General features: G+C 47.6%; 1 protein-coding gene across 9 annotated transcripts in view; it reads right to left on the bottom strand.

Annotated features, from left to right (window-relative positions):
- Positions 1–2,781: 2,781 nt before the first annotated feature.
- Positions 2,782–23,093, bottom strand: part of Chd2 (chromodomain helicase DNA binding protein 2) — a 103,469-nt gene continuing 83,157 nt past the window's right edge. For all 9 annotated transcript variants that reach the window (XM_048369420.1, XM_048369419.1, XM_048369421.1 and 6 more), the window contains 9 exons: positions 22,140–22,262; positions 20,704–20,829; positions 19,616–19,756; positions 18,140–18,271; positions 14,084–14,262; positions 11,629–11,728; positions 9,397–9,610; positions 6,248–6,485; positions 2,782–5,542 (listed from right to left, as the gene is read on the bottom strand). In XM_048369420.1, coding sequence (XP_048225377.1) covers positions 5,209–5,542; positions 6,248–6,485; positions 9,397–9,610; positions 11,629–11,728; positions 14,084–14,262; positions 18,140–18,271; positions 19,616–19,756; positions 20,704–20,829; positions 22,140–22,262 — 1,587 coding nt within the window. In that variant the 3' untranslated portion in view covers positions 2,782–5,208. The remainder of the gene's footprint in view (positions 5,543–6,247; positions 6,486–9,396; positions 9,611–11,628; positions 11,729–14,083; positions 14,263–18,139; positions 18,272–19,615; positions 19,757–20,703; positions 20,830–22,139; positions 22,263–23,093) is intronic.

Raw genomic sequence — 23,093 nt, 5'->3', positions numbered from 1 at the left:
TTCGCAGGACACCAAATAGGCCTCCCCTAGGAGAAAGGAGGGCCCAGAAGGCCCAGATCCTACAGCTCAGTCTTCTGTCACCTCTCTGTAACCCCAGACAGTGCTGGGGTCCTTCCTTCTCCAATCGATGCTCCCCACTGGACCCACTGAGGTTGGGTTAGGAAGATGACCGGGGGGGGGGGGGAGGCCCATGGCTCACACCTGTAATCCCAGCTACTCAGGAGGCTGAGACCTGAGGGTTGCTGTTAGGAAGCCAACCTGGCAGAAAAGTCCTTGAGACTCTTCATTTATAATTATAGAGATGTGGCTCAAGTGGTAAGAGTGCCAGTCTTGAGAAAAAAAAAAAAAATAAAACAAGAGCATGAGATCCTGAGTTCAAGCCCCAGTACCAGCACAAAAATAAATAAAGGCTACTGAAGGCGCTCCAGGCTGGCTCAGCCCCTAGGAAGGGCAGCACCCCTCCCTCTGGCCATATCTCTCCCATCCCTTCTCGCCTCCTTCAGGGTGAGGTGGTTCCCATCTACGGGGCCCTGCCGTGCAGGGAGACCCCAGAGCCCTGGCTGGGTTTAGGTGTCCGTCCGCCGCTTGTGGAGCGCTGCTGCCCTCTGCAGGTCAGTAGTAGAACCACATGTACTCAGGGCTCAGTCTCAGCTGGAGATCCTAAAACACAGATCAGCAGCGCCTCCAATATCCATCTTCAGCCGTGCCTATCCTTGCGTTTACACACACACACACACACACACACACACACACACACACACACGGCTGGTCTCAGCCTGCTGCGACCCTAACATCCCGATTTTGTAGTTGACATTTGGGGAGATCATGCCCACGAGTGTCCCACATTAGACACAACTAAGGTTCAAGCCCAGATCTGGCCAGCTCTGGCACTACTCACACCCACCGGCCATGCCCCACCTTGGGTCCCCTCTGCCAGGCCTGGCTAACAGCACCCGGGTGGTTTCCTTCTTGGTGCTCAATTGTGACATTCTGCACTCTTGTCGTTTGCTTGTCTAGTGTCTGTCTCCCAGGCTAGACTATCAGCTCCAAGAAGCCCCCATCCTTGTGGTTCAAGGGGATCTTGATCAAGGAAAACTGTCTCCCACATTAACTGTGCGATTCCTCCATCAGTCCCTGCTGGGGTTCAGGGTCCCCAGAGCAAGCTACAGTTTCACTTCCTCCTCTGGCTGCTGGGGCCCAATGCTGTCCTCCAGGCTAGGCAAGTTCTGTCCTAAGTCAGAACAAAGTCCCCAGCTGCCCCACCCCTGCCCGCCAAGGACTGAAATCTCTCTCCTCCCTGGAAATGCGCTTTTGACTTACAAACTCCCTCCTTCACCGAGGTACACTCTTCCAACAAACCCACATTAACCCCAGAATTGTGTCCTTTGTATGCAAATGAAGATGCAAAGGTCAGCCCCATTGTGCCCTGGGGGGGGGGGGGGGTGCAGCGCTAGGCCCTGAGTCTTGTGGCTCTTCTAGGCCACGTGGACTTGTGAAGGCGTGAGCTGGACCCAGACACAGGTGCCTGATAGTCCTTCTCATTCCTACAGAATGCCACAGCAGTGTGTCCCCCCCCCCCCCCAATAACATGGCCATAGAACTGGCCAGGAAACCTCTAGGTCCCAGATCCCACGGTGGAAGGGCTGGGGGGGGCGGGGGGCGGTGCTCCACCGCAAAGCGGGTCCTGTCCCTTTAAGAACCACAGGTTGGGATCTGGAGTGGCAACTCAGATTTCAGCAAGTGACCTTTCTGCTGGGCTAAATGAGGAGGGCTTGTAGCATGGCCAGGCGTGAGAGGCCCCACCAGGGAGGGAGGCGGTCGGCCCTCAGCCTGCTGCTTCCAGTAAAAGGCAGGGGTTTTGGCAGCCTTCCGTTCTGAAGTCTTGTAGCTGTTGTAAATCATAACACGCAGATGATTACAGCACTTGTTCCTAAAGCTTCCCCACGTTGTTCCAGCTGAGCAGCGCTCTGCAGGTGGGGTTAGGTGCGGAGTGGCTTTGTGCCCTCAGCTCTTCTTCCATCCAAGGGTCATATGCAGGCAAGCCGGGCCTCCCCGCCGGCCGCACCCACCAGGCTGAGCAAAGGCCCTGGGGCTGAGCACCCTCAGCTCAGGCAGATAGGCAGGATGATTTGGAACCAACAATCAACCGCAGCATAATGGCTGGGATTTGGTTTCGAAGTCGTGTGTTAGGAAAACCCTTGGGTCTGGGCAGCCCCCCTCCTCCGGGCAATCTCCAGGGCCACCTTTCCTCTCTCTGCCCCGTCCATGCAGGAGCCCAGCTTTGTCCCCGTGCCAAACTGTGACAGGCCCGCGTCGATGTTTCCATGATAACATGTGTTCTCCTCCAGGGGAATTTATTTCCCTCTGGATTGGCTGGGGTGGGTGGGGCTGGGGGGTGCAGGCCAGGTCTCCCCTCAAAGGAGGGAGGTCCTGCCCGACCACCCGGCCCCAGCTGCGGCTGCAGGCCACGCGGAGAAGCACAGAGCCTTCGGCTTGCTGGGAGCTGCTCAGAAGCAGGGAAACCTTGGAAGCCTGGGGTGTGAGCGCTGGGAACCAACGAGATCCAGGACCCACGCGGGGCAAACACAACTTGCTGAGGCCTCCCGGTTCAAGCTGCCAAACACCTGGACGGCACCCGGCGCCCAGCAAGGGAAGGAGGAGGACTGTCTCCAGCCACAGCGCACAGCGCTCTCCCCCCGAAGATGCAATGCAACCTTAGCCCAATTCTAAAAATCCTTAGTAACGCTTTTTAATATACAAGAGTCGAAAGTACAGCAGTTGTACAATGTAGGAAAATTTAATACATACTATATAAACAACATTATTTACATCAGAAATCACTAGGACAGTGGCATTTTTTTTCACAAATATAAATAATTACTGTTTCGTCAACAGGTTTTAAAAGTCCACAATTTTACAATGAAGAGTAACCACCTGTCCCCAAGCGGGTGGGGCACAGATGGACGAAAGCAGCCTGGAGCCCTGGCCCGGCTCTCCCGCCCAGCGCGGCACGGCAACGGCAGCCCCGGCCGGGCCTGGTCCACTGCCTGCTGACACGTGGATTTGGTCTGTAGGACTTGCGTGTGGTGGGAGCTAAGTGAAGGCCTGGGTGCCGCGGCCTGGTGTGGGGCTGAGGAATGCCACGCGGGGAAAGCCACGCCCGCACAGCTCCCCGCCCGCCTGGCCTGCATCCTCCAGTGCCCGGCCAAGGGCTCGGGTTCCACCTCATTTCCTAGGGCTGTGGCGCCATGTCAAGCCTTGCCGGCCTCAGGCGTGGGGGTGCCTCCATCGTGGAGGGGCCGGGCCTCGGGCCCCGGGCAGTTTCTGCGACCTGTGCAAATCTGTTTGGATTGAGCATATGACACTCATACTGATTTAAACCTGGAGCTCGTCCCGCTCAGCAAACACCTTCAACAATCACTTCCGCTTCCGGGGACGCTCAGGATCTACAACACTGATCTGGCCGATGCTGCCTTCTCCAGGCATGGCACCGCAGGCCCACCCGGGGAGGAAGCCCCTCTCGTGATGGGACGTCTTTGGACTCCCACCTCCCACCAACAGCTGGGAACCGTCTCTGTCAGTACAGAGGCTCAGAGCCCGCAACCCGTGCACTCAAGACCCCACAAGCCAAGCTAGCCTTCCTCTTTGGCTTGGGACAGTGTGGCAATGACCAGCAAGCAGCTCCGGGCGTGGTTCCTTGGCACGACGTCAGGGGAGGCCGGGGGGAGGAAAGGGGGTCACTAAACTCCTGCGGGGCTCGTGGGACAGGAACAGGGACAGGGGGACCACTCCAAGGGCAGTCACAAGGCAGCGATGGGCCACTGGCCTCCCCAGACCTGCCTGCCGCTCTCTGTAGACACCAAAGCCTAGCCTGGCCATGTTCCAGGTATGTCTGGATCAAGGCATCCGCAGCGCCGTCCAGGTGGGGGCCCCTCGTCCCTGCGGGGGTCCCTGCGGGGGCTGGCCCCTGCACATGCTCTGTGAAAGGGTTTCCAGCCGCGCTGAGCCTGGGCACTAAGCAGCACACCACACCCTACCACCCGTTCCTGTCCATTTTTCTGTCTCCATCTAGAAAAGCTTTGGGTCCCCTCACAATACTGACAAGCTCTATGAAACACAAATACCAGCCGAGGCCGGAGGACAAGCGAGCAGCGCAGAAGAGCGCAGAGCGCAGAGCGCAGAGCGGAAGCGCCCGGCCCCCAGCCGGCGCCTCGCATGGCCGCCCAGCCTTGCATGCTTCTTGCCTCGGGAGGAGGGGTGTTAGGTTTATGCTTTACTGACTTTATTCTAAAAGAAACTGAGTGCAACCCTGAGGCTCCCCCACAGCACTGCGACCCCATAGTGCCAGGAGGTGGGCGGGAAGGCGCGGGCCTCTGGACAGTCTGCCTTTTCTGAGTTGTGCAAAGCCAAGGAAATGCAACCAAAACGTCGCCTCCTCCAGTACGAAATGCTGGCATTTCCAAGTTCCCCTAAGAGGGCCGCTCCCCATTGCCTGCCCACCCTGGCCTCTGAGCCCGCCAGCAGGGCCCGTGGCTGTCCTTCCTGCCACAGGGACCACAAGTCCACCAGGGACTCCTGTCCCCTGCACACTGACGCCCTCGGCCCAGGCCTGGGGCCAGCAGCGTTGGGCCACAGTAACCGGTGTAACCCCAGCCGGGCGCCCTGCCTTCCCTGCAGGGGGAAGGGCCCGGCCCAGGACACCAGACCTTTGAAATGTACCGACAGCACGGGAAAATTAGTGTTGCTACGGTGGGGAGAGAGCACGCGGAAGCTGTTCTCCCCGCCCCACCCACCCCTGCCCCATGGGGCTCACACGAGACCAAGGGTATCATCTCTCCCGAGAACACGCTTCAGGGGTGTACCTGCTCCCCTTTGCGTCCTGCGACGACTGAGACCCCGCACCCCTTCCCTCCCCCATTCCCAATCAGCAGCATCGTCCGGTCACCAAGTCCTTCCACCCACTGCCCAAGGTCAGGGCACAAGGAAGCGGGGCTCTCCAAGTCGCCCCTTCCTCCCTCCCCTAGAGGGCTGGAGTGGGGCAGGGGCAAAGTGCAGGCTTCCGCCCCTTCAAGTGCTCCTTCAGCCGGGAGGAGACGGAGGAGCGGGTCGGGTCAGAACTCCACTCACCAGCCTCCCGTCGGCCATGCGGGCCCACACCAAAACTGTCCTCGTGCCGATGCCTCCTGCTCTCCCCTCCTGCGCTGCCCTCTATGTTTTCCGAATGTTCCAGTTATAATCTGGGTTGTTTTTCTGTTCTAGGGACCGCTCCAGAGGAGACCTGTGATCCAGGGGTGACTTGGAGTCGTGAGGAGATTTCTGAGAAGGGGGCGAGCGGGGATCCGAGGCTGCCAGGGGCAGAGGGGGCAGCGGCGGCTTGTAATCCCCCTGCTTGTCTGTGTGGAAGGAGCGGTAGTGGTCTGAGGGTCCCTGGCCATGGTAACCCATGGGGGGGCGGTGATCAGACATGCGCCGGAAATCCTGCTGGTGATAGTTCTGAGGCCTGAAGTCATCAGATCTCCTCCGCTTGGAGTCATGGTGGTGCCTGGAACAGAGACCCAGGCATTAGCTGAGAGAGAAGCAGATGACCCCATTCCCCACTGTCCCCCGCGTTTCCTCCTGCACGCATTCACTGCTCAGCACAGATGCTCACAGCATGGGAAGCCAAACAACATTCAAACCGTAACAGCTGCACACTGTGTGTGCAACGTGGTGGGACACACGTCCTAGGAACGACAGAGGGCGCACGGATCTGCAGCGACGCAGTCCACACTGAAAACTCTAAGTCAACGCCTCGCCCTTCAGGAAGCACCGCGCCTACAAACATCTCCATCCCCCTCCACCGATAAATTATGTATCAAAGTAGATATTCAACAGTAAACAAAAGGTTCACTGAATCAATTTGAAGAGTACTGAGAGCGCGACATCCTGAGTTCAAGCCTTGACACCAACACACGCACACACACACACAAATTATTTATCAAAGTAGATATTCAACAGTAAACAAAAGGTTCATAAAATCATTTTTTAAAACTGAATCAATTTGAAGAGTATTGAGAGCGCTACATCCTGAGTTCAAGCCTTGATACCAACAGACGCACGCACGCGCATACACACACATGCACACACGTAAATACATAAAGACTGCTTAGATGGCAGGTATGTCTGCTAAGCATTAGAAATGTGACTGACACATGACACTCTTCAGGAAGCAACTTGGGGGCAAATTCACTTGTCTAATGGCACACACCTGTCATAGTAATCTCTGTGGCCCCGGTGGTCTCGGTCGCTGCTGTACTGGTCATACGGCCGCTTTCTGGACAAGCTGTTGGGGCGGTAGCTTCCTGAACGGTGGGCGTCCATGTGCCGCCGGTCCCCGTAATGGTGGTCCTTGTGCCAGTGCTGATCGTACGGATGGTGCCGGTCACTGCCCCAGGGTGGGTTGCCGCCGTAGTTGAACTTCCTTTCCCTCTGCCAGTCTCCTCGGTCTGCAGAGAGGGCAAGAATCACCTCAGGACGAGCAATGGCCAAATTCCACTTGCAAAGTGTCAGCTGAGAGGCAGACACCGACCACAGAGAGACCCTCAGTTTCTTCCTTCTGATATTCTTATTGTTGGCTAACACACCACTAAATGAGTCCTAATATTTGTACTCCACCACCAATTCTTCAGACAAAAAGAAACTCCACCATCACTCCCTCTCCTAAACCTATCGTCTTCATCTACCACCCCTGCTTCCCTGCTCCAATCCATAAAGACTGGTGAAATGAGGTTTCACTCAAAAACCAACATCAAACAGCAATCCGGAATACACCACTTCTGAGATTCAGCGCTGCAAGGTCCCCACGCCTGGTATGGATGGCACCTGCTGAGCTGAACGCCATGCCTGGTTCCTGACACTCTCCAGAATGCTCGTCCTTAGATCACAACAATAATGTTAGAGGACTAGAAAAGGACCTGGTCTGCCTTCTACTTCCTCTGACTGGGGACGTTAAAACTGCTTAAGTTCTGTGGCCTCCCTTTTCTCTAGAGAAAGGCTCACGCTTGACTCAGAAAGGATGGGGACCGCATGCATGCCATGAGCTGAATAGATGGTCACCAGAAAGCCGTGAGTGGGGTGTTAGAAACGGGGCCTTGTTGACGAAATGAAGAATATGGAGGTGAAAATGACTTGGATTTAGGCTGAGCCCTATGTCCAATGACATGTCCTCTTCAAAGAAAGGCACAAGGAGATACAAGACACTGAAGCGGGCCTGGGGAAGCTGCAGGCAGAGAGTTAGGATTGATAGGTAGGGTGCAGTGACCAATCGGCACCATCAAAGACTGCTGTGAGTTATCACCAGATAAAGGCACCAGCAAGGCTGCCTGTAATCTCAGCTCCTCAGAAGACTGAGATCGGAGGATCGAGGTTCCAAGCCAGCCCAGGCAGACAAATCCTTAAGACTCTTCATCTCCAATTAATCTCTCCAATTAACTATCAAATAGCTGGAAGTAGAGCTATGGCTCAAATGAGTACAACCCTTAAATGAAAAAGCTAAAGGACGGGCTGGGAATGTGGCTTAGTTGGTACAAGTGCTTGCCTAGCATGCATGAAGCCCCTGGGTTCAATTCCACAGTTCCACATAAACAGAAAAAGCCAGAAGTGGTTCTGTGGCTCAAGTGGTATGGCTCAAGTGGTAGAGTGTTTGCCTTGAGCAAAAGACCACAGAGAGACCTTCAGTTTCTTCCTCCTGATATTCTTATTGTTGGCTAAATGAGTCCTAATATTTGTGCCCCACCACCAACTCGGGACAGTGCCCAGGCCCTGCGTTCAAGCCCCAGGACTGGCAAAAAAAAAAAAAAAAAAAAGCAGCTAAAGGATAGCACGCAGACCCTGAGTTCAAGCTCCAGTACCAACACACACACACACATAATGTACACTTACGCACACGCATGCATATATGTTCGCATATGTTTGTATATGTTCATATACATATGAAAGCAGAGCTATGGCTTAAGTGGTAGAACACGAACCTTTAGCATAAAAAAGCTCAAGGACAGTGTCCAGACTCTGAGTTCAAGCCTCAGAACCCATACAAACATACATACATACATACATAGTGCATAGGCTCTAGAGTTTTAATTTTAACTTTTTTTCTAATTAATTCTCTTGTTTTAGTTCTGTTTCAAGAGTGCAGTTAAAAGTTTTAATTTAAAAATAGAATGCAGGACTGGGATTGTGGCTTAGGGGTAGAGTGCTTACCTAGCATGCATGAAGCCCTGGGTTCAATTCCTTAGCACCACAAAAGTTTAGAAAAAGCCAGAAATGGGTGGGAATATGGCCTAGTGGTAAAGTGCTCACCTTGTATACATGAAGCCCTGGGTTCGATTCCTCAGCACCATATATATAGAAAAAAGCCGGAAGTAGCGCTGTGGCTCAAGAGATAGAGTGCTAGCCTTGAGCAAAAAGAAGCCAGGGACAGTGCTCAGGCCCTGAGTTCAAGCCCCAGGACTGGCCCAAAAAAAAAAAAAAAGATATATATCTGTATTTCTCTATATAGATCTACATCCATAGAAATATATAAATATATATCCTATCTATATATATATAGACATGTCATGTATGTTTTAAACTATAGAAGAGCTAAACTGAGCTAATAAGTGCATTGCCTTATAAGCCTATTTTTGTAGTAGGAACATTCTAAATCAGCAACTCTTCAAGGATGTCAGACAATATTAGTAACTAAAGTCATGAGCCTACCAATCTGTTGAGCTTGCTTCTTCTCCAACTCTAACTAGAAGTCGATACATTTGACCAACATATCTTTCAGCTACACTCCTGGCCCAAGGTTCCTGCTGCCCACATCCTACTCTAGCTCTGTGAGTTCGACTCTTAAGAGTCTAGGTCAATGAGATCACACAGAACTTGCCTTTTGGCATCTTAGCACAACATACTCTGGGCTCATCCATGTTGTTCCAAATGGCAGGATTTCTTTCTTTCTAATAGCTGAACAGTATATCTTTGTGCCCAATTGCCACACTTGCTTTTCCCATTCATTTGCTGATGAACACTAAGGTTGATGAATAAATGTGTGTACAAGTATCTCTTGCACAAATGGATTTTAATCCCTGTGGAATTTTTAATTCCTATGGAACATGCACTCAATTTGGGATTGCTGGATCACATGATAGTTCTATTTTTAATTTTGTCATAAAGGAAATAAAATTTATAATATATATACATTCTCCTCTATAATGGAGGGACAAACTTACATTTCTACCAATAGTGTATTTTATGCTTTATCTCACCAAGAAACTGAAGGACAACAGACTCAGAAGAATACACACAAAGGTCTCACTGCAGTCTTTGGACAGTGAGCGACTGGGTGGTGCCGCTGTAGGAATGCTCGCAGCAGCCTACCTGCATTACTAAAGTGCCTCTTGTTGGGGTGACTATAGTTGTCTCTTGGGTGTCCGTGCATCTGTGGGCCATGAGAGCCAGGCATATGAGGCTTCTGAGGGTGAAGGCTGTGTGAGGTGTGAGACTGAGACAGCAGAGAATCCCGGCTTGAGCCCGAGGCCTCTGGGCGAAACGGTTTCTTCCCACCAATCAAGTCATCTTTCTTTTTTTGCTCCTGCAAAGGGAAACCGAAATAGCTTCCAGGTTTCATTCCCAGGAATGGAATAAGATTCATCAACTTCTAAGTATTTCCCGCTGGTCCTCAATTTTTCATTTAAAAACTTCTTACCAAAAAGATGTAATGCCTTTTTAAATATAGAGACTTAAACAAGTGATTACTGGGTACTCTGTATTGTCTTGGTATTTCATAACATGTGCACTTAAGGTTCTGGAAACCTTCCCATGTGAAATACTTATTTCTACATATCATATTTAATGGCTGAGTAGCACTCTCCAAATAAATGTCACAATCTAGCTAACCTATCTCATCTTAGGCTTCCAGATCACTGCCATTTTAAACATGTTCAAAGCCTTAATTATCCCCTGAAATGGAATTCTTAAGAGTAAAACCGTGGATGCTAGTTTTTGTCAAATTTTGCTCCAGTTTTGGTTGTGACAAAGTACACCCCCACTAAGAGGCTAGGATGGTGGTAACAAAGTATACTCCACTAAGAGGCTATTACTAGTCCCTATTATTCATATCATACTAGCTTCTAATTATCGGGTGACCCTTACCCTGTCACTTCATGCTTAAAGACTGTACAATGACTCGGCAATATTAGATTATTTCCATGTTCAAGTGACATATTCTTCAGTGTGAAATTTACTCATAAACTACTTGCAAGCATTATTTCCCAGGCCAGCAAAGCACTACACATGCGTCAGCTTCCTACAATGAGCCCTTCTGAGGGCCCGCCAGGCCCTGTGATGGAAAACCTCTGCCAACATGGGACTCACACACCAGTGAAAGTGGCCAAAATGTTCAGATTTCTCCCACACTGCTGATCTGGGCAGGAACCACAGGCAGGCTTGCCAGCACGAGAACACTGGCTCCAGAGCACGAGCCGAGTCACCTTGGCACTGCCTCCTCTGCTCCACAGAAGGGCAGCAACTCTAGGCCCTGATGCATCTTTGATTTTGTAAGTGAGCAACTGGGACCCCTCTATGGAGGGGAAGCAGCTTTGAGCCCGCCAAGTAGAGATGACGAGCAAAGCTCACCCTCTTAAGCTAATTGTGGACAGGGAAACTAAAATTGAAATTAGATGGTGCAGACACATCCAAGGAATATAGGACTATTAGAGAAATTCGGGTTTTTTTCCATTTTGGCCAGTAGTGGGACTTGACATCAGGGGCCTGGCCCTTGGGCTGCTTGAGCCACACCTCCAGCCTGCTTAGGTAGAGACAGAAACTCTCTGACTTTTCTGGGTGGGCTGGCATTGAACCGTGAACTCTCCACATGTCAGCTTCTTGAGCAGCTAGGATGACAGTCTCCTTCCTTTATGAATCTTGTGATAGGTAAAATGTGGGGAGGAGGCAGCTAGCGGGCAATGGACTCGTGTGAGAGTACCAGGTAGTAGTAACACAAGGGGATATCACATTGGAGGCCAAATGTGAGTGAGTTTACACGGTGGCTGCTCAGCAGAGAAATCCACTGTGAATATAAAGTTGGATCATGTACATTTTCCTGGTCAGCTTTCTGTGAAATGTTTCTTGTAAGAGTCTAATAAAGAAGTAAATAAAAGGCTGGAAGGACACCAAGTACCTGGCCCAGAAAAGAAGAGGAAAAGGATTTTCTGGCCGTGATCTTGCAGCCTACGAGGAGCCACAGTTACAAGCTACCCTTGCACATGGTAAGTTAGTGGCTTGAGGACACTTCTCAGGTCTCATTGCAGTGGCCGGCTCCTCTGTACTGCTGCCTGTTGGTGGAGTGTGCTAAGAAACCACAGCTAACATGGCGAATGGCCACCCTGGATGTATGAGACAGGGCTGCAGGCCGCAGACTCTGTGACCTGTGTCACCCACTTGGACCTCTGCTTCCAAGTGTAAATCAAGAACAAAATGCTAGGGAACCTTCCAAAGTACCACCAATGGGGTGACTCCTGACCATCTCCCCAGAAGCAAACCAGACTAGAGAATCTTCTGTGGAATTTCTCTTCTAGTTTACATGAATTAGGATGAAATTTGTATTTTTACCTCCTCCTCTTGAGATCTTTTCTTATGAGCCATCTTGTATAGCTTATGGAGTTTTTGAGCATCAAATTCTGTAAACTTGGAAACAAAAATCCATAGGTTCCTAAAAAACAAAAAAATTAACAGTACTAGTAAATGAATTTTTTAAAAACCTTTTCATGCATTTTTTTCGGTTGGTTGTGGGTCTTGAACTCAGGGCCTGGGCACTGTCCCTGAGCTTTTTTGCTCAAGGCTAGTGCTGTAAGGTTTTGAGCCACAGCTCCACTTCTGGTTTTCTGACAGTTAATCGGAGATAAGTGTCTCATAGACTTTTGTGCCCAGGCTGGCGTTGAACCATAATCCTCGGATCTCAGCCTCCTGAGTAGCTAGGATTACAGGTATGAGCTACCAGCACTGGCCCGTTTATGCTTTTTACTGATGGAAAGCTATTTTTGCTGTGGAATATAGTGCGCTGACCTTACAAATGGTCCTGGAGCGACACGGTAAATAATAGTCATAAAGTAAGTAAACTCATAAACAAAGATTTCTAATTCCCATATAAACAGTACTCAGGTTAGTTGATACAGACCAACTCAGGCAGTCCCATATCATTGTTAGTTGTATTTAAACCACTCTGTGACCTGCTGAGTTTTCCTATTCCTCAATTTTGTGAAAAAAATCTCCCTCCAAAAAGCAAATGGTGCCCAAAAAGGAAGATGAAAGTGGACGTGCTTGACCGAAGTGATATAGTGAGAGAGTTAGATCTGCTGGAAGGCAGGGCATGTTTAGTGGGATTGGGTGATGCTGTGGGAAAAATGAGTCAAGCACATCCTCAGAATGGCACTGGAAAAAGCATGCTCCAGTGGCGCAATCGGTTAGCGCGCGGTACTTATATAGAATGGCGCTGGAGTCTCCAGGCACTCTGAGCATGCGCAGATGTACCAGCCAACACCCATGGTCTACTCTAGTCTAAGTGCAGAAAAGTTAAGGGATGGAAATCCTCTAAGTCTCTGCATCAGGAAGGCATCTTATGTGTGCTACCAGGAGAAGGGCTTTAGGTGGGGCTGTCGGCAGGTAGAACTCCTATGTGGTATCTAGGCTGCAGTCTTGCCCCACACACACACCACGCCCACTTGCACTGCTATCTCCCAGGTCAGGCTTGGTTCACTTGGTCTCCCTTTGTTGCCCTGCTTTCCTCCCAGTTGTCACCTTGAAGGCCCGACATACTGACCTAACACACTCTGTGCCTCCTTCCTGTAATTCCATCACCCTCACCCATGCACGGCACTAAACTCATAATGCACAAGGGCTCTGTGATGAACTCTCGCTGGCTAAGACCACAGTGCTGGGGTATTTAATCACGGGGTCCACATCCTAGGATGACCCACTGTGACCCTCTAGTCACGCAAAAAGAAAGCCAGATGCAATGGCTAAAGGAAGAAGTTGCTAACCGTGCTAAAGGGAAGAGATATAACATTTTTAAAGTTAGTGAAGCATCTGGGGACAGCATCATAACAAACTAACAAATTCACCATAACTCGACTTTTGACTCGGCAATAAACTCAGTGAAACTGGACTGCAAAGGCAATGGCATTAGCTGTGAGAGCCAGGAGTGGCGATACATGCCTGTAACCCCAGCATGCAGGAGACTGAGCAGGAGGCTCACAAAGCCCCAGAACGGTCTGGGGTGAATATCAAGACTTAACCTCAGATGCACTAAAACTAGTGTGAAATTGCCTTGGTGTATATGAAATATAAATGCTAAGATGTCAATATCTTGCATACAGTATTTGTATACAAAACACTTCTGGCAAGAGAAATTCAGCCTACTTACAAATGAATACATATAAGCCATAATGCCTCACAAGCTAAATATCTAAAGTAAGTGTATTAGTCCAAATTACTACTGAACTTTTTTAATGACTGAAGGAGGTCAAAATACAGAACAGATAGTTTTTGTTGTTTGAAAACCTCTGCTTCACTGCATGTGAACCATAAAGAACCAATTACTTGTAGACATTATCATATTGAGTATCTACCTGAAATGAACGGGCAAAATAGTTACACTGGATAGCTTTTCTTTTTCTTCCTTTTTTTTCTTAGGGGCAGGGGGACATTATTGGGGTTTGAACTCAGAGCTTCGTGCTTACCAGGCAGGCGTTCTACTACTGAGCTATGCATCTAGCACACACACGAGATGATTTCTACCCTGGACAACAAGTCAATTTTCTGAGAGGCCAGCAAATCCACTACCACTGTCTTTCTCTTACATATTACATTGAGAATACCATCTTGGCTTTCAAAAGGCTGGTCTTGATGGGGTGGGCAATTCCATGAAGAGGAAGGCAATGCCTACAGGTACATGGGCAATGGATGAATTGTGCTGGGCTAGGCCACCTCTTATTAGACAAAACCAGAGCTACCCATTCATCATGACTAATCGAACGAGGCAAACTCCAGGCCACGGGTGGTTGGTTACCTCCTCCATAGTTTGATGTGCTCCTGGTCTGAGTAAGCTTTAAGGCACTCGGCTATCCGGTCTCCAATTTTGAGCAGGCAGTTCCGGGTGTGTTCCAGCTGCTCCTGCACATTGAGTCCCTTGTCAGGTTTATCCAGCTCTTTCAGTGCCTTTTTCACGGGCCTCATTCTCTCCTTACACTGCAACAAGGCCAACAGAGTAGAGACATAAGGCATGTGCAGGAAAGAAATCTTCTTTGCTACCTAAAACACCCTAACTCCCAAGATCTGAGAAAAGGTGGCTGCCCGCATGCCAATAATCACTACAGAACGAGCAGGTGACTGCAGAGGAACTGAGTAGTAGGAACATTCGTCAGAAAATCCTGGGCTGCAAGTGAAACACAGCACCATCACTTGAGTTACATGATGACTTTTACTTAACTTCTCTAAACCTCCTCTCTGCACAAGGGCCATGGGAAGGCCTCACTAGGTCATTCTGAAAATCAAACAAGAAGCAATATCATAGTCCTCATCTGAAAATGTTTACCAACTATCCAGAAATGCAGATTAAAACACTTACAAATCCTTTGGGCCCAAAACTACAGTAAGAGATGGACTTTGATACAAAGATGGTAAACTGAACCCAAGAATGTTTTCCTCTTCCTTTTCAATACCACTAGAACAACCTGAGTAAAAAGACTGTCTTTAAAATACATATACTCAGTGCTTGCTTGCCAGTTTTGGCTGACGATCTTGGACTTTTCTCTCACTGAAGAAGACATGAAGAACACTGAAGCTTTGAATAAAAACATCCACTTTGTGGAAATGCTCATGTAAGTTATACAGGATGGCTAATGTGGCACTGCATCATACTATTGGATTGTCAAGTGTCACCCTATAAAGTCCCTTCTGTGAACTCTGACCCGTGTCCATGTAAACCCCAAGATAAAGGACAAGTAGCATGCTCTGAAGAGCAAACATGCCTGCGTGACATGCACCTGCTCCAAGAACTTCCTACAGACCTACAGTTATCACATCTCACAACTTAGGTTACAGCATGAAAAGCTGGAAGAAACCGAGATTATAATGTACAGAATGTTAAAAAAAATAATAATGAAATAACATGTTACCTCTGCCTTAAAAAAAAAAAATCCAAGTAGAGTCAGAGCATTGGTGGCTCACATCTATAATCCTAGCTACTCAGGAGGCTGAGATCTGAAGAGTGAAGTTCAAAGCCAACCCAGGAAGAAAAGTCCATGAGACTTATCACCAATTAACCATCAGAAAACTGCAAGTGGCACAAAGTGGCAGAGCACTAGCTTTCAGTAAAAGAGTTCAGGGACAGTGCCCAGGTCCCTAGTTCAAGCCCCACCAAAAACAAAAAAAATGTCAAAGCAATGCACAAATTATAGCTTTTTTTTTTTTTTCCTGAGAGAAACTAGTAGAATAACAGGCTGGGAACCAAGAATCCAGAGTTTCAGACTAATACTCTCTTACCTATAATATTTATAACTCCTACCTCTATCTAGTACTGAGTTTCCCATGCAGAATTTCTTCTAGTCATCCAAGGTGTTATCAACATCCGCCACCCAACTGAAGTTGCCCTCTATTCTCTAAATACTGTAGGAGTTTTAAAATAAAAATAAGTAGGTGCAGTGTTTAAATAAATAGATAGATAAGCACTTGTAAAGAGAGAAAAACAAGAGCGAAAATCACTGCCTCAAAGGCAGCAGCATGGGAAGTAATTTAACAGGACAGTGGGAATGAGACATGAGGCTGGCAGTGTGGTCAGCCGAGAATCAAGCCAGTGTGCACTGCAAGCTCTCGCCTCTCACGGCCAGGTGTTCCTGGAAGCTGGGCAAGGACTGATTTACAGATGGCTTGAGAAGTAACAGATACCCAGGCTCATTACTAGCGTGACTCAACCTCTGATTCTGCATACAACAGGTATAAAAGTTTATTCTGTGGCAAGGAGAAAGAAAGCCCTCCAAGACGACTACCCAGGCAAAGATGAAAGGCAAGGATGCCATAGTAAAAAATAAGATTGTACAAATGCAACACAAGCATACTCCATAGGGTTCTTCACCAAACCTAGCCACCCTAGAGAAGAGCTGAAAGCTGCTGCCTCAGGCTCCCCAGAACCCAGCCCTGCAGTAGAAGCCCTCCAAGCCAGGTCCAGCTGTGCTCTGATTTCCCATCACGTGTAGTCTCCTGCTCCTAAACAGGAGCAGACACCATGGAAGGGAAGTGCCCAACATGCGTGACAGAGAAGTATGAAAACATTTAGAAGGCTACAGTAGCAAAAAGATCATTGCTATGAAATAGGGCAACAGAAATTAACAACCCAAAAGAAAAAGCAGGGGAGATAATCTCCCCAGACAATAGTTCCAGTTCACTGTGGCACCCACAGTGAACTAAGTGAGACAGAGCATCATTATATTCTGCAGCAATAAAAGCCCTACCAACTTCAATCACTTTGTGATAATACTCACAACTATATATTTCTTTATATTTCTTTTATCTAAGCATTTCAGTACTGAACTTTGTTTGTTTTACTCAAGGCCTTGCACATGCTCAGCTTGCTTACTTGGCTGGCACTCTACCAGCGTGTCTACAGTCCAGCTCTTTTGCTTGTCATTTTGGAGATGGAGTCCCACAGACATTTCTGCCTGGGCTGGCCTCAAATCACAATCCTTCAGAGCTCAGTATCCTGAGTAGTTACAGGCATGAGCCATCAACAGCCAACTTAAATTTCAATTTGAACAAAGAAATCAAAATAAAAAGACAAACAACAAACTGGAAGATATCTGTCAGTAGAATGTAATAATCAAGTATATAGAAAAGATTCCTAGGAATGTGATAAATTACCCCCCAAATAAGCAAAGGATATGAATGGGCAATTCACTGGAAACACGAATGACTGGTAAATATGAAAATAAATGTTCAACTACACAAGTATTTCACACACCCCTAGAGTGGCAAAATGTATGACTCAGAAATGATTAACCATTTTTGAGAGAGAGAGAGAGAGAGAGAGAGAGAGAGAGAGAGAGAGAGAGAGAGAGAGAGAGAGAGAGAGAGAGAGTGTGTGTGTGTGTGTGTGTGTGTGTGTGTGTGTGTGTGTTGCACCCTAATTCACTGCCAGGAAGAGAACTCTCTAGAGCTGTTTGGAAGAGTGATTCAACAGGATCTAGCGTAGCAGATGCACCTGCCAGCTGGTCTGGCTGTCGTCCCTGCAGCCATGGTGGCCTGTCACATATGCACACTGCCGCCTGGCCCTGGTTCTGGCATACCTTTCCTCCCGCCTTCTCCTGTTGCTTTTCACTCTTCCTTCAGAACCCATCTCAAACATTACCTCCTTAAGCCTTCCTGAGCTATCTGATTCTCAACTAGGTTAAACCTCTTCTCACAGAATCTCCACAGTCCTACTCTTCAAATGCAGCAGCAGCCCCCCTAGTCTGTGTGGTTAGCCACCTACCCACTCAAATGTAAAGTCTAGAAGGATTGAAACAGTCCTCTACGACTCAGCCTCATAACCCCAGAGGCTAGCACAGAAAACATCCAGTCAGTGCTAGCTCTTTCCACAAATGCCTCTAAGGGTCCCTACAGACTTTCCAACTGGGAAACATGGGAGACATGGAAATCCATTCCCTAAACATCCTCCTCACTAGAAAACAAGACCATGTACAGTAGTGCACACCTGTAATCCTAGCTACACAAGAGGCACAGGTAGAAGAATCTGAGTTCAAAGCTAGCCTGAGACAAAAATAAAAGGCAGACCTATCTGGAAAGAAATGAAAGCACAAAAGGCTTAGGGGGGTGTGGCTTGAGTGGGAAAGCACCTGCCATGGAAGTACTGAGGCCCCGAATTCAAACCACAGTACCACCAAAAACAAAGGAAGAAAGAAATGAAGGGAGAGAAAGAGGGAGAAAGGAAAAGAGTCTTATGGCCAAATGAGTCCCTTATAAGCAATGTGTCTACAGAGTAATAAAGTAGTGGTCTTGTCCCTGGAAGCTCTGGCTGCACCGCCATGGCTCTGTGCAAGCACTGTGGCTCACATGCAGCTTCAGGACTTACGATGCTAAAGGTCTCTTGGTCCAGATCATCATCCTCGTCCTCTCCAATGGGGATAGGCTCACTTCCTGCTGTGATGTGGACAGGACCCTGAGATCGCTTTGATTTATTTGCAGATTTGGCATCACCTTTAGGCTTTAAAGAGAGAAAGTTCCAAGGAGTCATTGTCATTTGTGCAACCTGACTTCTTACTTAGTGCACTTCTACAGAGAGTACATAGGAGGGCCTCAGTTTACATGAAACTACAAGATTAATAACAGCTTGGAAACTATCTTGGAAGGTATAACTATAGCTTCAGTTTCATCAACCCAATTGTGTGTGTGTGTGTGTGTGTGTGTGTGTGTGTATGTATGTGTGTGCGCGCACGTGCGCTCCTTAGGAAAAAAAAATGATTTTAACACTTATTCATTCTGTTGTAGTTATTTATGACCTGCTGCTTAGTGATGAGAAAAAGCAATTCAAATTATCTGATTTTTAGTTTACATTTTTATTTATATGCAGGAAAAAAATTCCACAGGTACTCATCAAGAAATTTAGAATTACGACTGCAGAGCAGTTATTGTGTGCTTCAGCAGTAATATCAAGATTTTTTTTTCCCCAAAAGCAGGCAAGAACACATGCTATAATGAGCCAGTTCAGGAAGAAAGGGATTTGATAAAATTCCCAATATGGAGTGTATTACACAATACTTTTATCAACATCCTCTCCGATAAACTCTTACAATATTTGACAATAGGAACCCCTCACATACCCACAATCCCATGTGCGCACTGCGCTGTTCTAACATCAATCTAAGAAAATAATCTAAGAGTCCCCTGTAAATCATAGCCTCTCACTCCAAACCCAGGCCATTTGTGTAATGAAAGATCAAGCAAACACCTCCCAAGTAAAACAAGTTCCCAAATGTTCACAACTCCCACTCACTGCAAGCAGTACAGGCAAAATCCTAAAAGTCCTGACCTTCCTTCTTCAATATACTAAGAAAAAGCCAGGCACCATATGGTGTCTTACAGTTCTTGGCAAGCCTGACCAAAAAGTTAGTGAGACACCATCTTAAATAAGCTGGGTACAGTGGCGTGCATCTGTCATCCCAGCTACATGAGAGGCCATAGATGGGGAAATCAATGTCTAAGGCTGGCTCTGGACAAATATATAAAACCTGGGGGTAAGGAAAAAAAAAAACCTTAAGAAAGCAAAATCAAAGGCTGGGGACATGGTTCAAGTAGCAAGAATGAAACCTTGGGTTCAAAACCCCAATACTGCCACCCTCAAAAAAAGACGACTGGGGCTGGGATGTAGCTCAGTGGCAAAGTGCTTGCCTAGTAACTGTGCAACACCCTGGGTTCAATGCCCAGTACCAAAAAGACCAAAAAAAAAAAAAAAGATGATTATTCTGCACCCCTGCACCCCATTGTTTCAAAATCTAAACAGGAATTGCAAAGGGCATGGGCATCTCCGTAAGCAGATGGGCACCAGTACCTTCTCTTTCTTCTCTTTCGACTTCTTCTTCTCTTTGTCCCCTTCTTTGTCTTTCCTCGAGCTCAGCTGTTTCTCCTTGTTCTCCTTGTTCTCTTTCTTCTTCTGCTTTTTTTTCATTGGACTTTTCTCTAAGCCATCATCCTAAGAAACCAGTGGGCTATCAACTTTTGCCACACACTTTGTATTTGCTGGTTTGCAAACTCTGTATCTGCCGCAGCCCCAGTGGCTTATCACTGCCTGGACTGAGCTTGAATCCATATAATTCTCCACTCCCTGGTCATAGATGATTAAGCCAACATGGACAAACGCACCTTACTAAAATCCTCTCATCAACTCTCACTACAGTGACCCGTAAGATAGGATCACAGGGCTGGAGTGAAGTTCCAGCATGCGGGAGGCCTTGAGTTTAACCCCAGCTCTACTCCCCACACACAAAAAATAAATAAGCATTATTATTTCTATTTCTAAGACAGAAAAACTGAGAGAGAGATTAAGTCTATACCTAGCCACAGTCTGCCAGTCACTGATGAGGTTGCTAGTACGTGAATTTATGTTCGTAAACAAATTTGTTGTAGTTTCAGCTCCCCAAAAATAAGACCCCATATAAAATCTCATAGTGTTACCACTCACTGAAACAGCAAGTGAGCAAAACCAATTTACTTTTTACTTTACTCAGACTAGAAGTTACTGGCAGGACTCAGGCCTACTGACTCACAGAAGTGTGGGTCCTGCTTTGTTTGAATCTATGATTGACTGGGACGTATGTAGCTCCCTGCTTTACATCAGCCATGAGCTCTTTCCCTGGGACACCAATCCACACCGCATCCGCTCATTCCAACATGAGCTAAGCATCAACTGGCATTTGTCATGAAAGCTTTCACAGTTCTGCCAGCCACTTCCATTATGTATGAACTTGCAACCACTAGCTTAAATGAAGCTTTATTCTTCTGACAGATTAAGCAAAGATATACATATTTTATTTGTATTTTGTCTCTGCTACCTGTAAACCAAACATAGTGAATGATTTTGTACCAGTCAATACGAACTTAAAGCCAATCTCCACCCTCAAATGAAATTCAACCTCGTACCTTTACCTCTCCCTCTTCAGATGGGTTGTCTGAGTGACGAGGAGATGAAAATTCAAGTCCATGCTCATCTTTCAGCCTAGGCGCTTTGTTTTCCTTCTTTACTCTAGGCTTTCGCTTTAATTTGGCCTGGAAAAAAAAGCAATAAAGGGAGGCTGGGAATATGACCTAGTGGTAAAGTGCTTACCTCCTATACATGAAGCCCTGGGTTAGATTCCTCAGCACCACATATATAGAAAAAGCCAGAAGTGGTGTTGCGGCTCAAGTGGTAGAGTGCTAGCCTTGAGCAAAAAGAAGCCAGGGACAGTGCTCAAGCCCTGAGCTCCAGCCCCAGGACTGGCAAAATATATCAAAACAAAACAAAAAAGCAATAAAGGTATAAATCAAGCTCTTCAAAAGCATGACTGGATATTCTGATCCTTTGAAGCAATAGCAGCCATAAGCAAACAAGAAAATTCAGGGAAATGAAGACTGTAGTCAATTGTCTGGAAACAAAACCCATAAACTAAAATACACATGCAATGTATGTAGCACTGAAGGAAATCTGTATTCCTTAAATCTAATGATTCTATACTTGAATTTCATCCCAAAGATAAAATTCTGAAAAAGAGGTGAAACATCTTCTGTACCAAGACAATTTAAAATAATATGGGAAAAATCTGGAAACAAGCTGTATCTGCAAATAAGGAAAAGGTAAAAATACTGTTTATCTGCTCAATCGCATAGGACCCAATAATGTAAAGCAAGTATACAGATGATCTGTCTTGCTACACTCCAGAGCACCTGTAGAATGATGCTGCGAGCTCCCATTGTTACATGTAAAGCAGGGTGATTTCCCCTAATCCAGTGTCACAGCTAACAGAGCATCTAAGGGACACCTAACTTACGGTGGCTCCAATGTGACTTCTCATCTTTCTAGCCCTGAACTGAAATGTCAAGTTAGGGAAATCACAGAAGAGAACATTCAGGTGTTAGAACCTTGGTGTTTGTGAGTAACGTTATCATGACTGAAATTTGGGGTCTGAAATTAATGCGGTTCCAGCTGTTTGTTCCTGGGATGGGGTATCACCAGAGGTCCCTTAAGATTCAGCAGTAGGCAAATCCAAGGGCATTCAGTGCAGTGGCTGGAACTCTGCACCCAAACTAAGCGAGGGGAAAAGGGAAGAGTACAGCACAGTACGCCTGGACTGGAGGCACTCTCACTAGAGAAATGTTTTCTTTCAGGATCATTTTTGAAGTGATATTTGAGGAGGCAGGTTTGTGAGAAAGTGGCCAGGGGTTGAAGCGATTCACTAACTACTAAGCAAACCATCATTGTGGAATCTCAGGCCAGGAGAAGCCAGGGTGTCAGAAAGTCAGAAAGGACACCTCTCTTCCCAGCTAGCTCTGCAGGGTCGGAGCCTCATCCCTGGAAGAGCACTGAGCAGGCAGCCACGCACCTCTTCCCCACTGGTCACGCCCTCCTTCTTCTCCAGGCCCTTCCTGAGCAGCTTAAGCAGGTAGTCAGCTCTGTTCTGTAACTGCTTCCCCTGAGGCTTCTTGTCTGTCTCCACAGGTAGAATCTTCAACAAAAAAGGAAGAGAAGCACCCACCACCACCCACAGCCTGGTTAGTGGATGAGGATAAACAGACAACAGAGAGCTCAGCACAGTTTTTACCCACCCTGACCACCCAAAAACACAGATAAAGCCTCAGTTCCTATCTCATGTCCATGGCACCCAGTCACTGAAAATCCCTCGTGAGCCATTCTCATTCTACAAAATGGGATGGAGAAATCCAGCTCTCCCACTGGCTCCTACCTGTGCTGTTAACAGGGCAGAACAACTCAGGTAGGAGGGGCTTGTGGCTTCATCTGCTAGAGCATCCCAGCCGTCGTGGATTTCCTCCTTCCAGAAGCAGGGAATCCCTGGAGCTAGGTTAAAGCTTCGTTTTAGATTGAAAATGCTTCCTAGAGCATTGCCAGAGAGCATTGGGCTATGCCAGGACATGGTCTCTGTCCTGCTACCATAGTTGGACCTCTCAGGCCAGACTGGGTTTGGTCTCAGTGCTTATGACGGGGTGCTGCCACCCTCTTAAAACTGGAGATGGGATGAGCAGAAAAAGCCCTTGAAGGAGTACAAAGTTAAGATGAGTCCTGTTAAAATTGGAGCCAGTCAGCTGTCCTTGCTTACAGCTCTAACCATGGCCTTGTTACTTGCAACAGATAGGGTGGGAGGCTCGATTTCCCGACAAAAAAATACCAAGGGGTCAGCCATTTTTCCTGTGTAGAACTGAAGTATGGTTATTTCGAACTGCTTTTAAACAAAGGGCCAATAACTTGGGCCCACCAACACTACTACTTTACTTGGTATTTGGTGTAATGAGATTTGACCTGTAATAGTTACTGGAATTTA

The sequence above is a fragment of the Perognathus longimembris genome, chromosome 20 (assembly GCF_023159225.1).
Source record: "Perognathus longimembris pacificus isolate PPM17 chromosome 20, ASM2315922v1, whole genome shotgun sequence".
NCBI classification, from domain to species: domain Eukaryota; kingdom Metazoa; phylum Chordata; class Mammalia; order Rodentia; family Heteromyidae; genus Perognathus; species Perognathus longimembris.
This window is presented reverse-complemented; position numbering and strand designations above follow the sequence as displayed.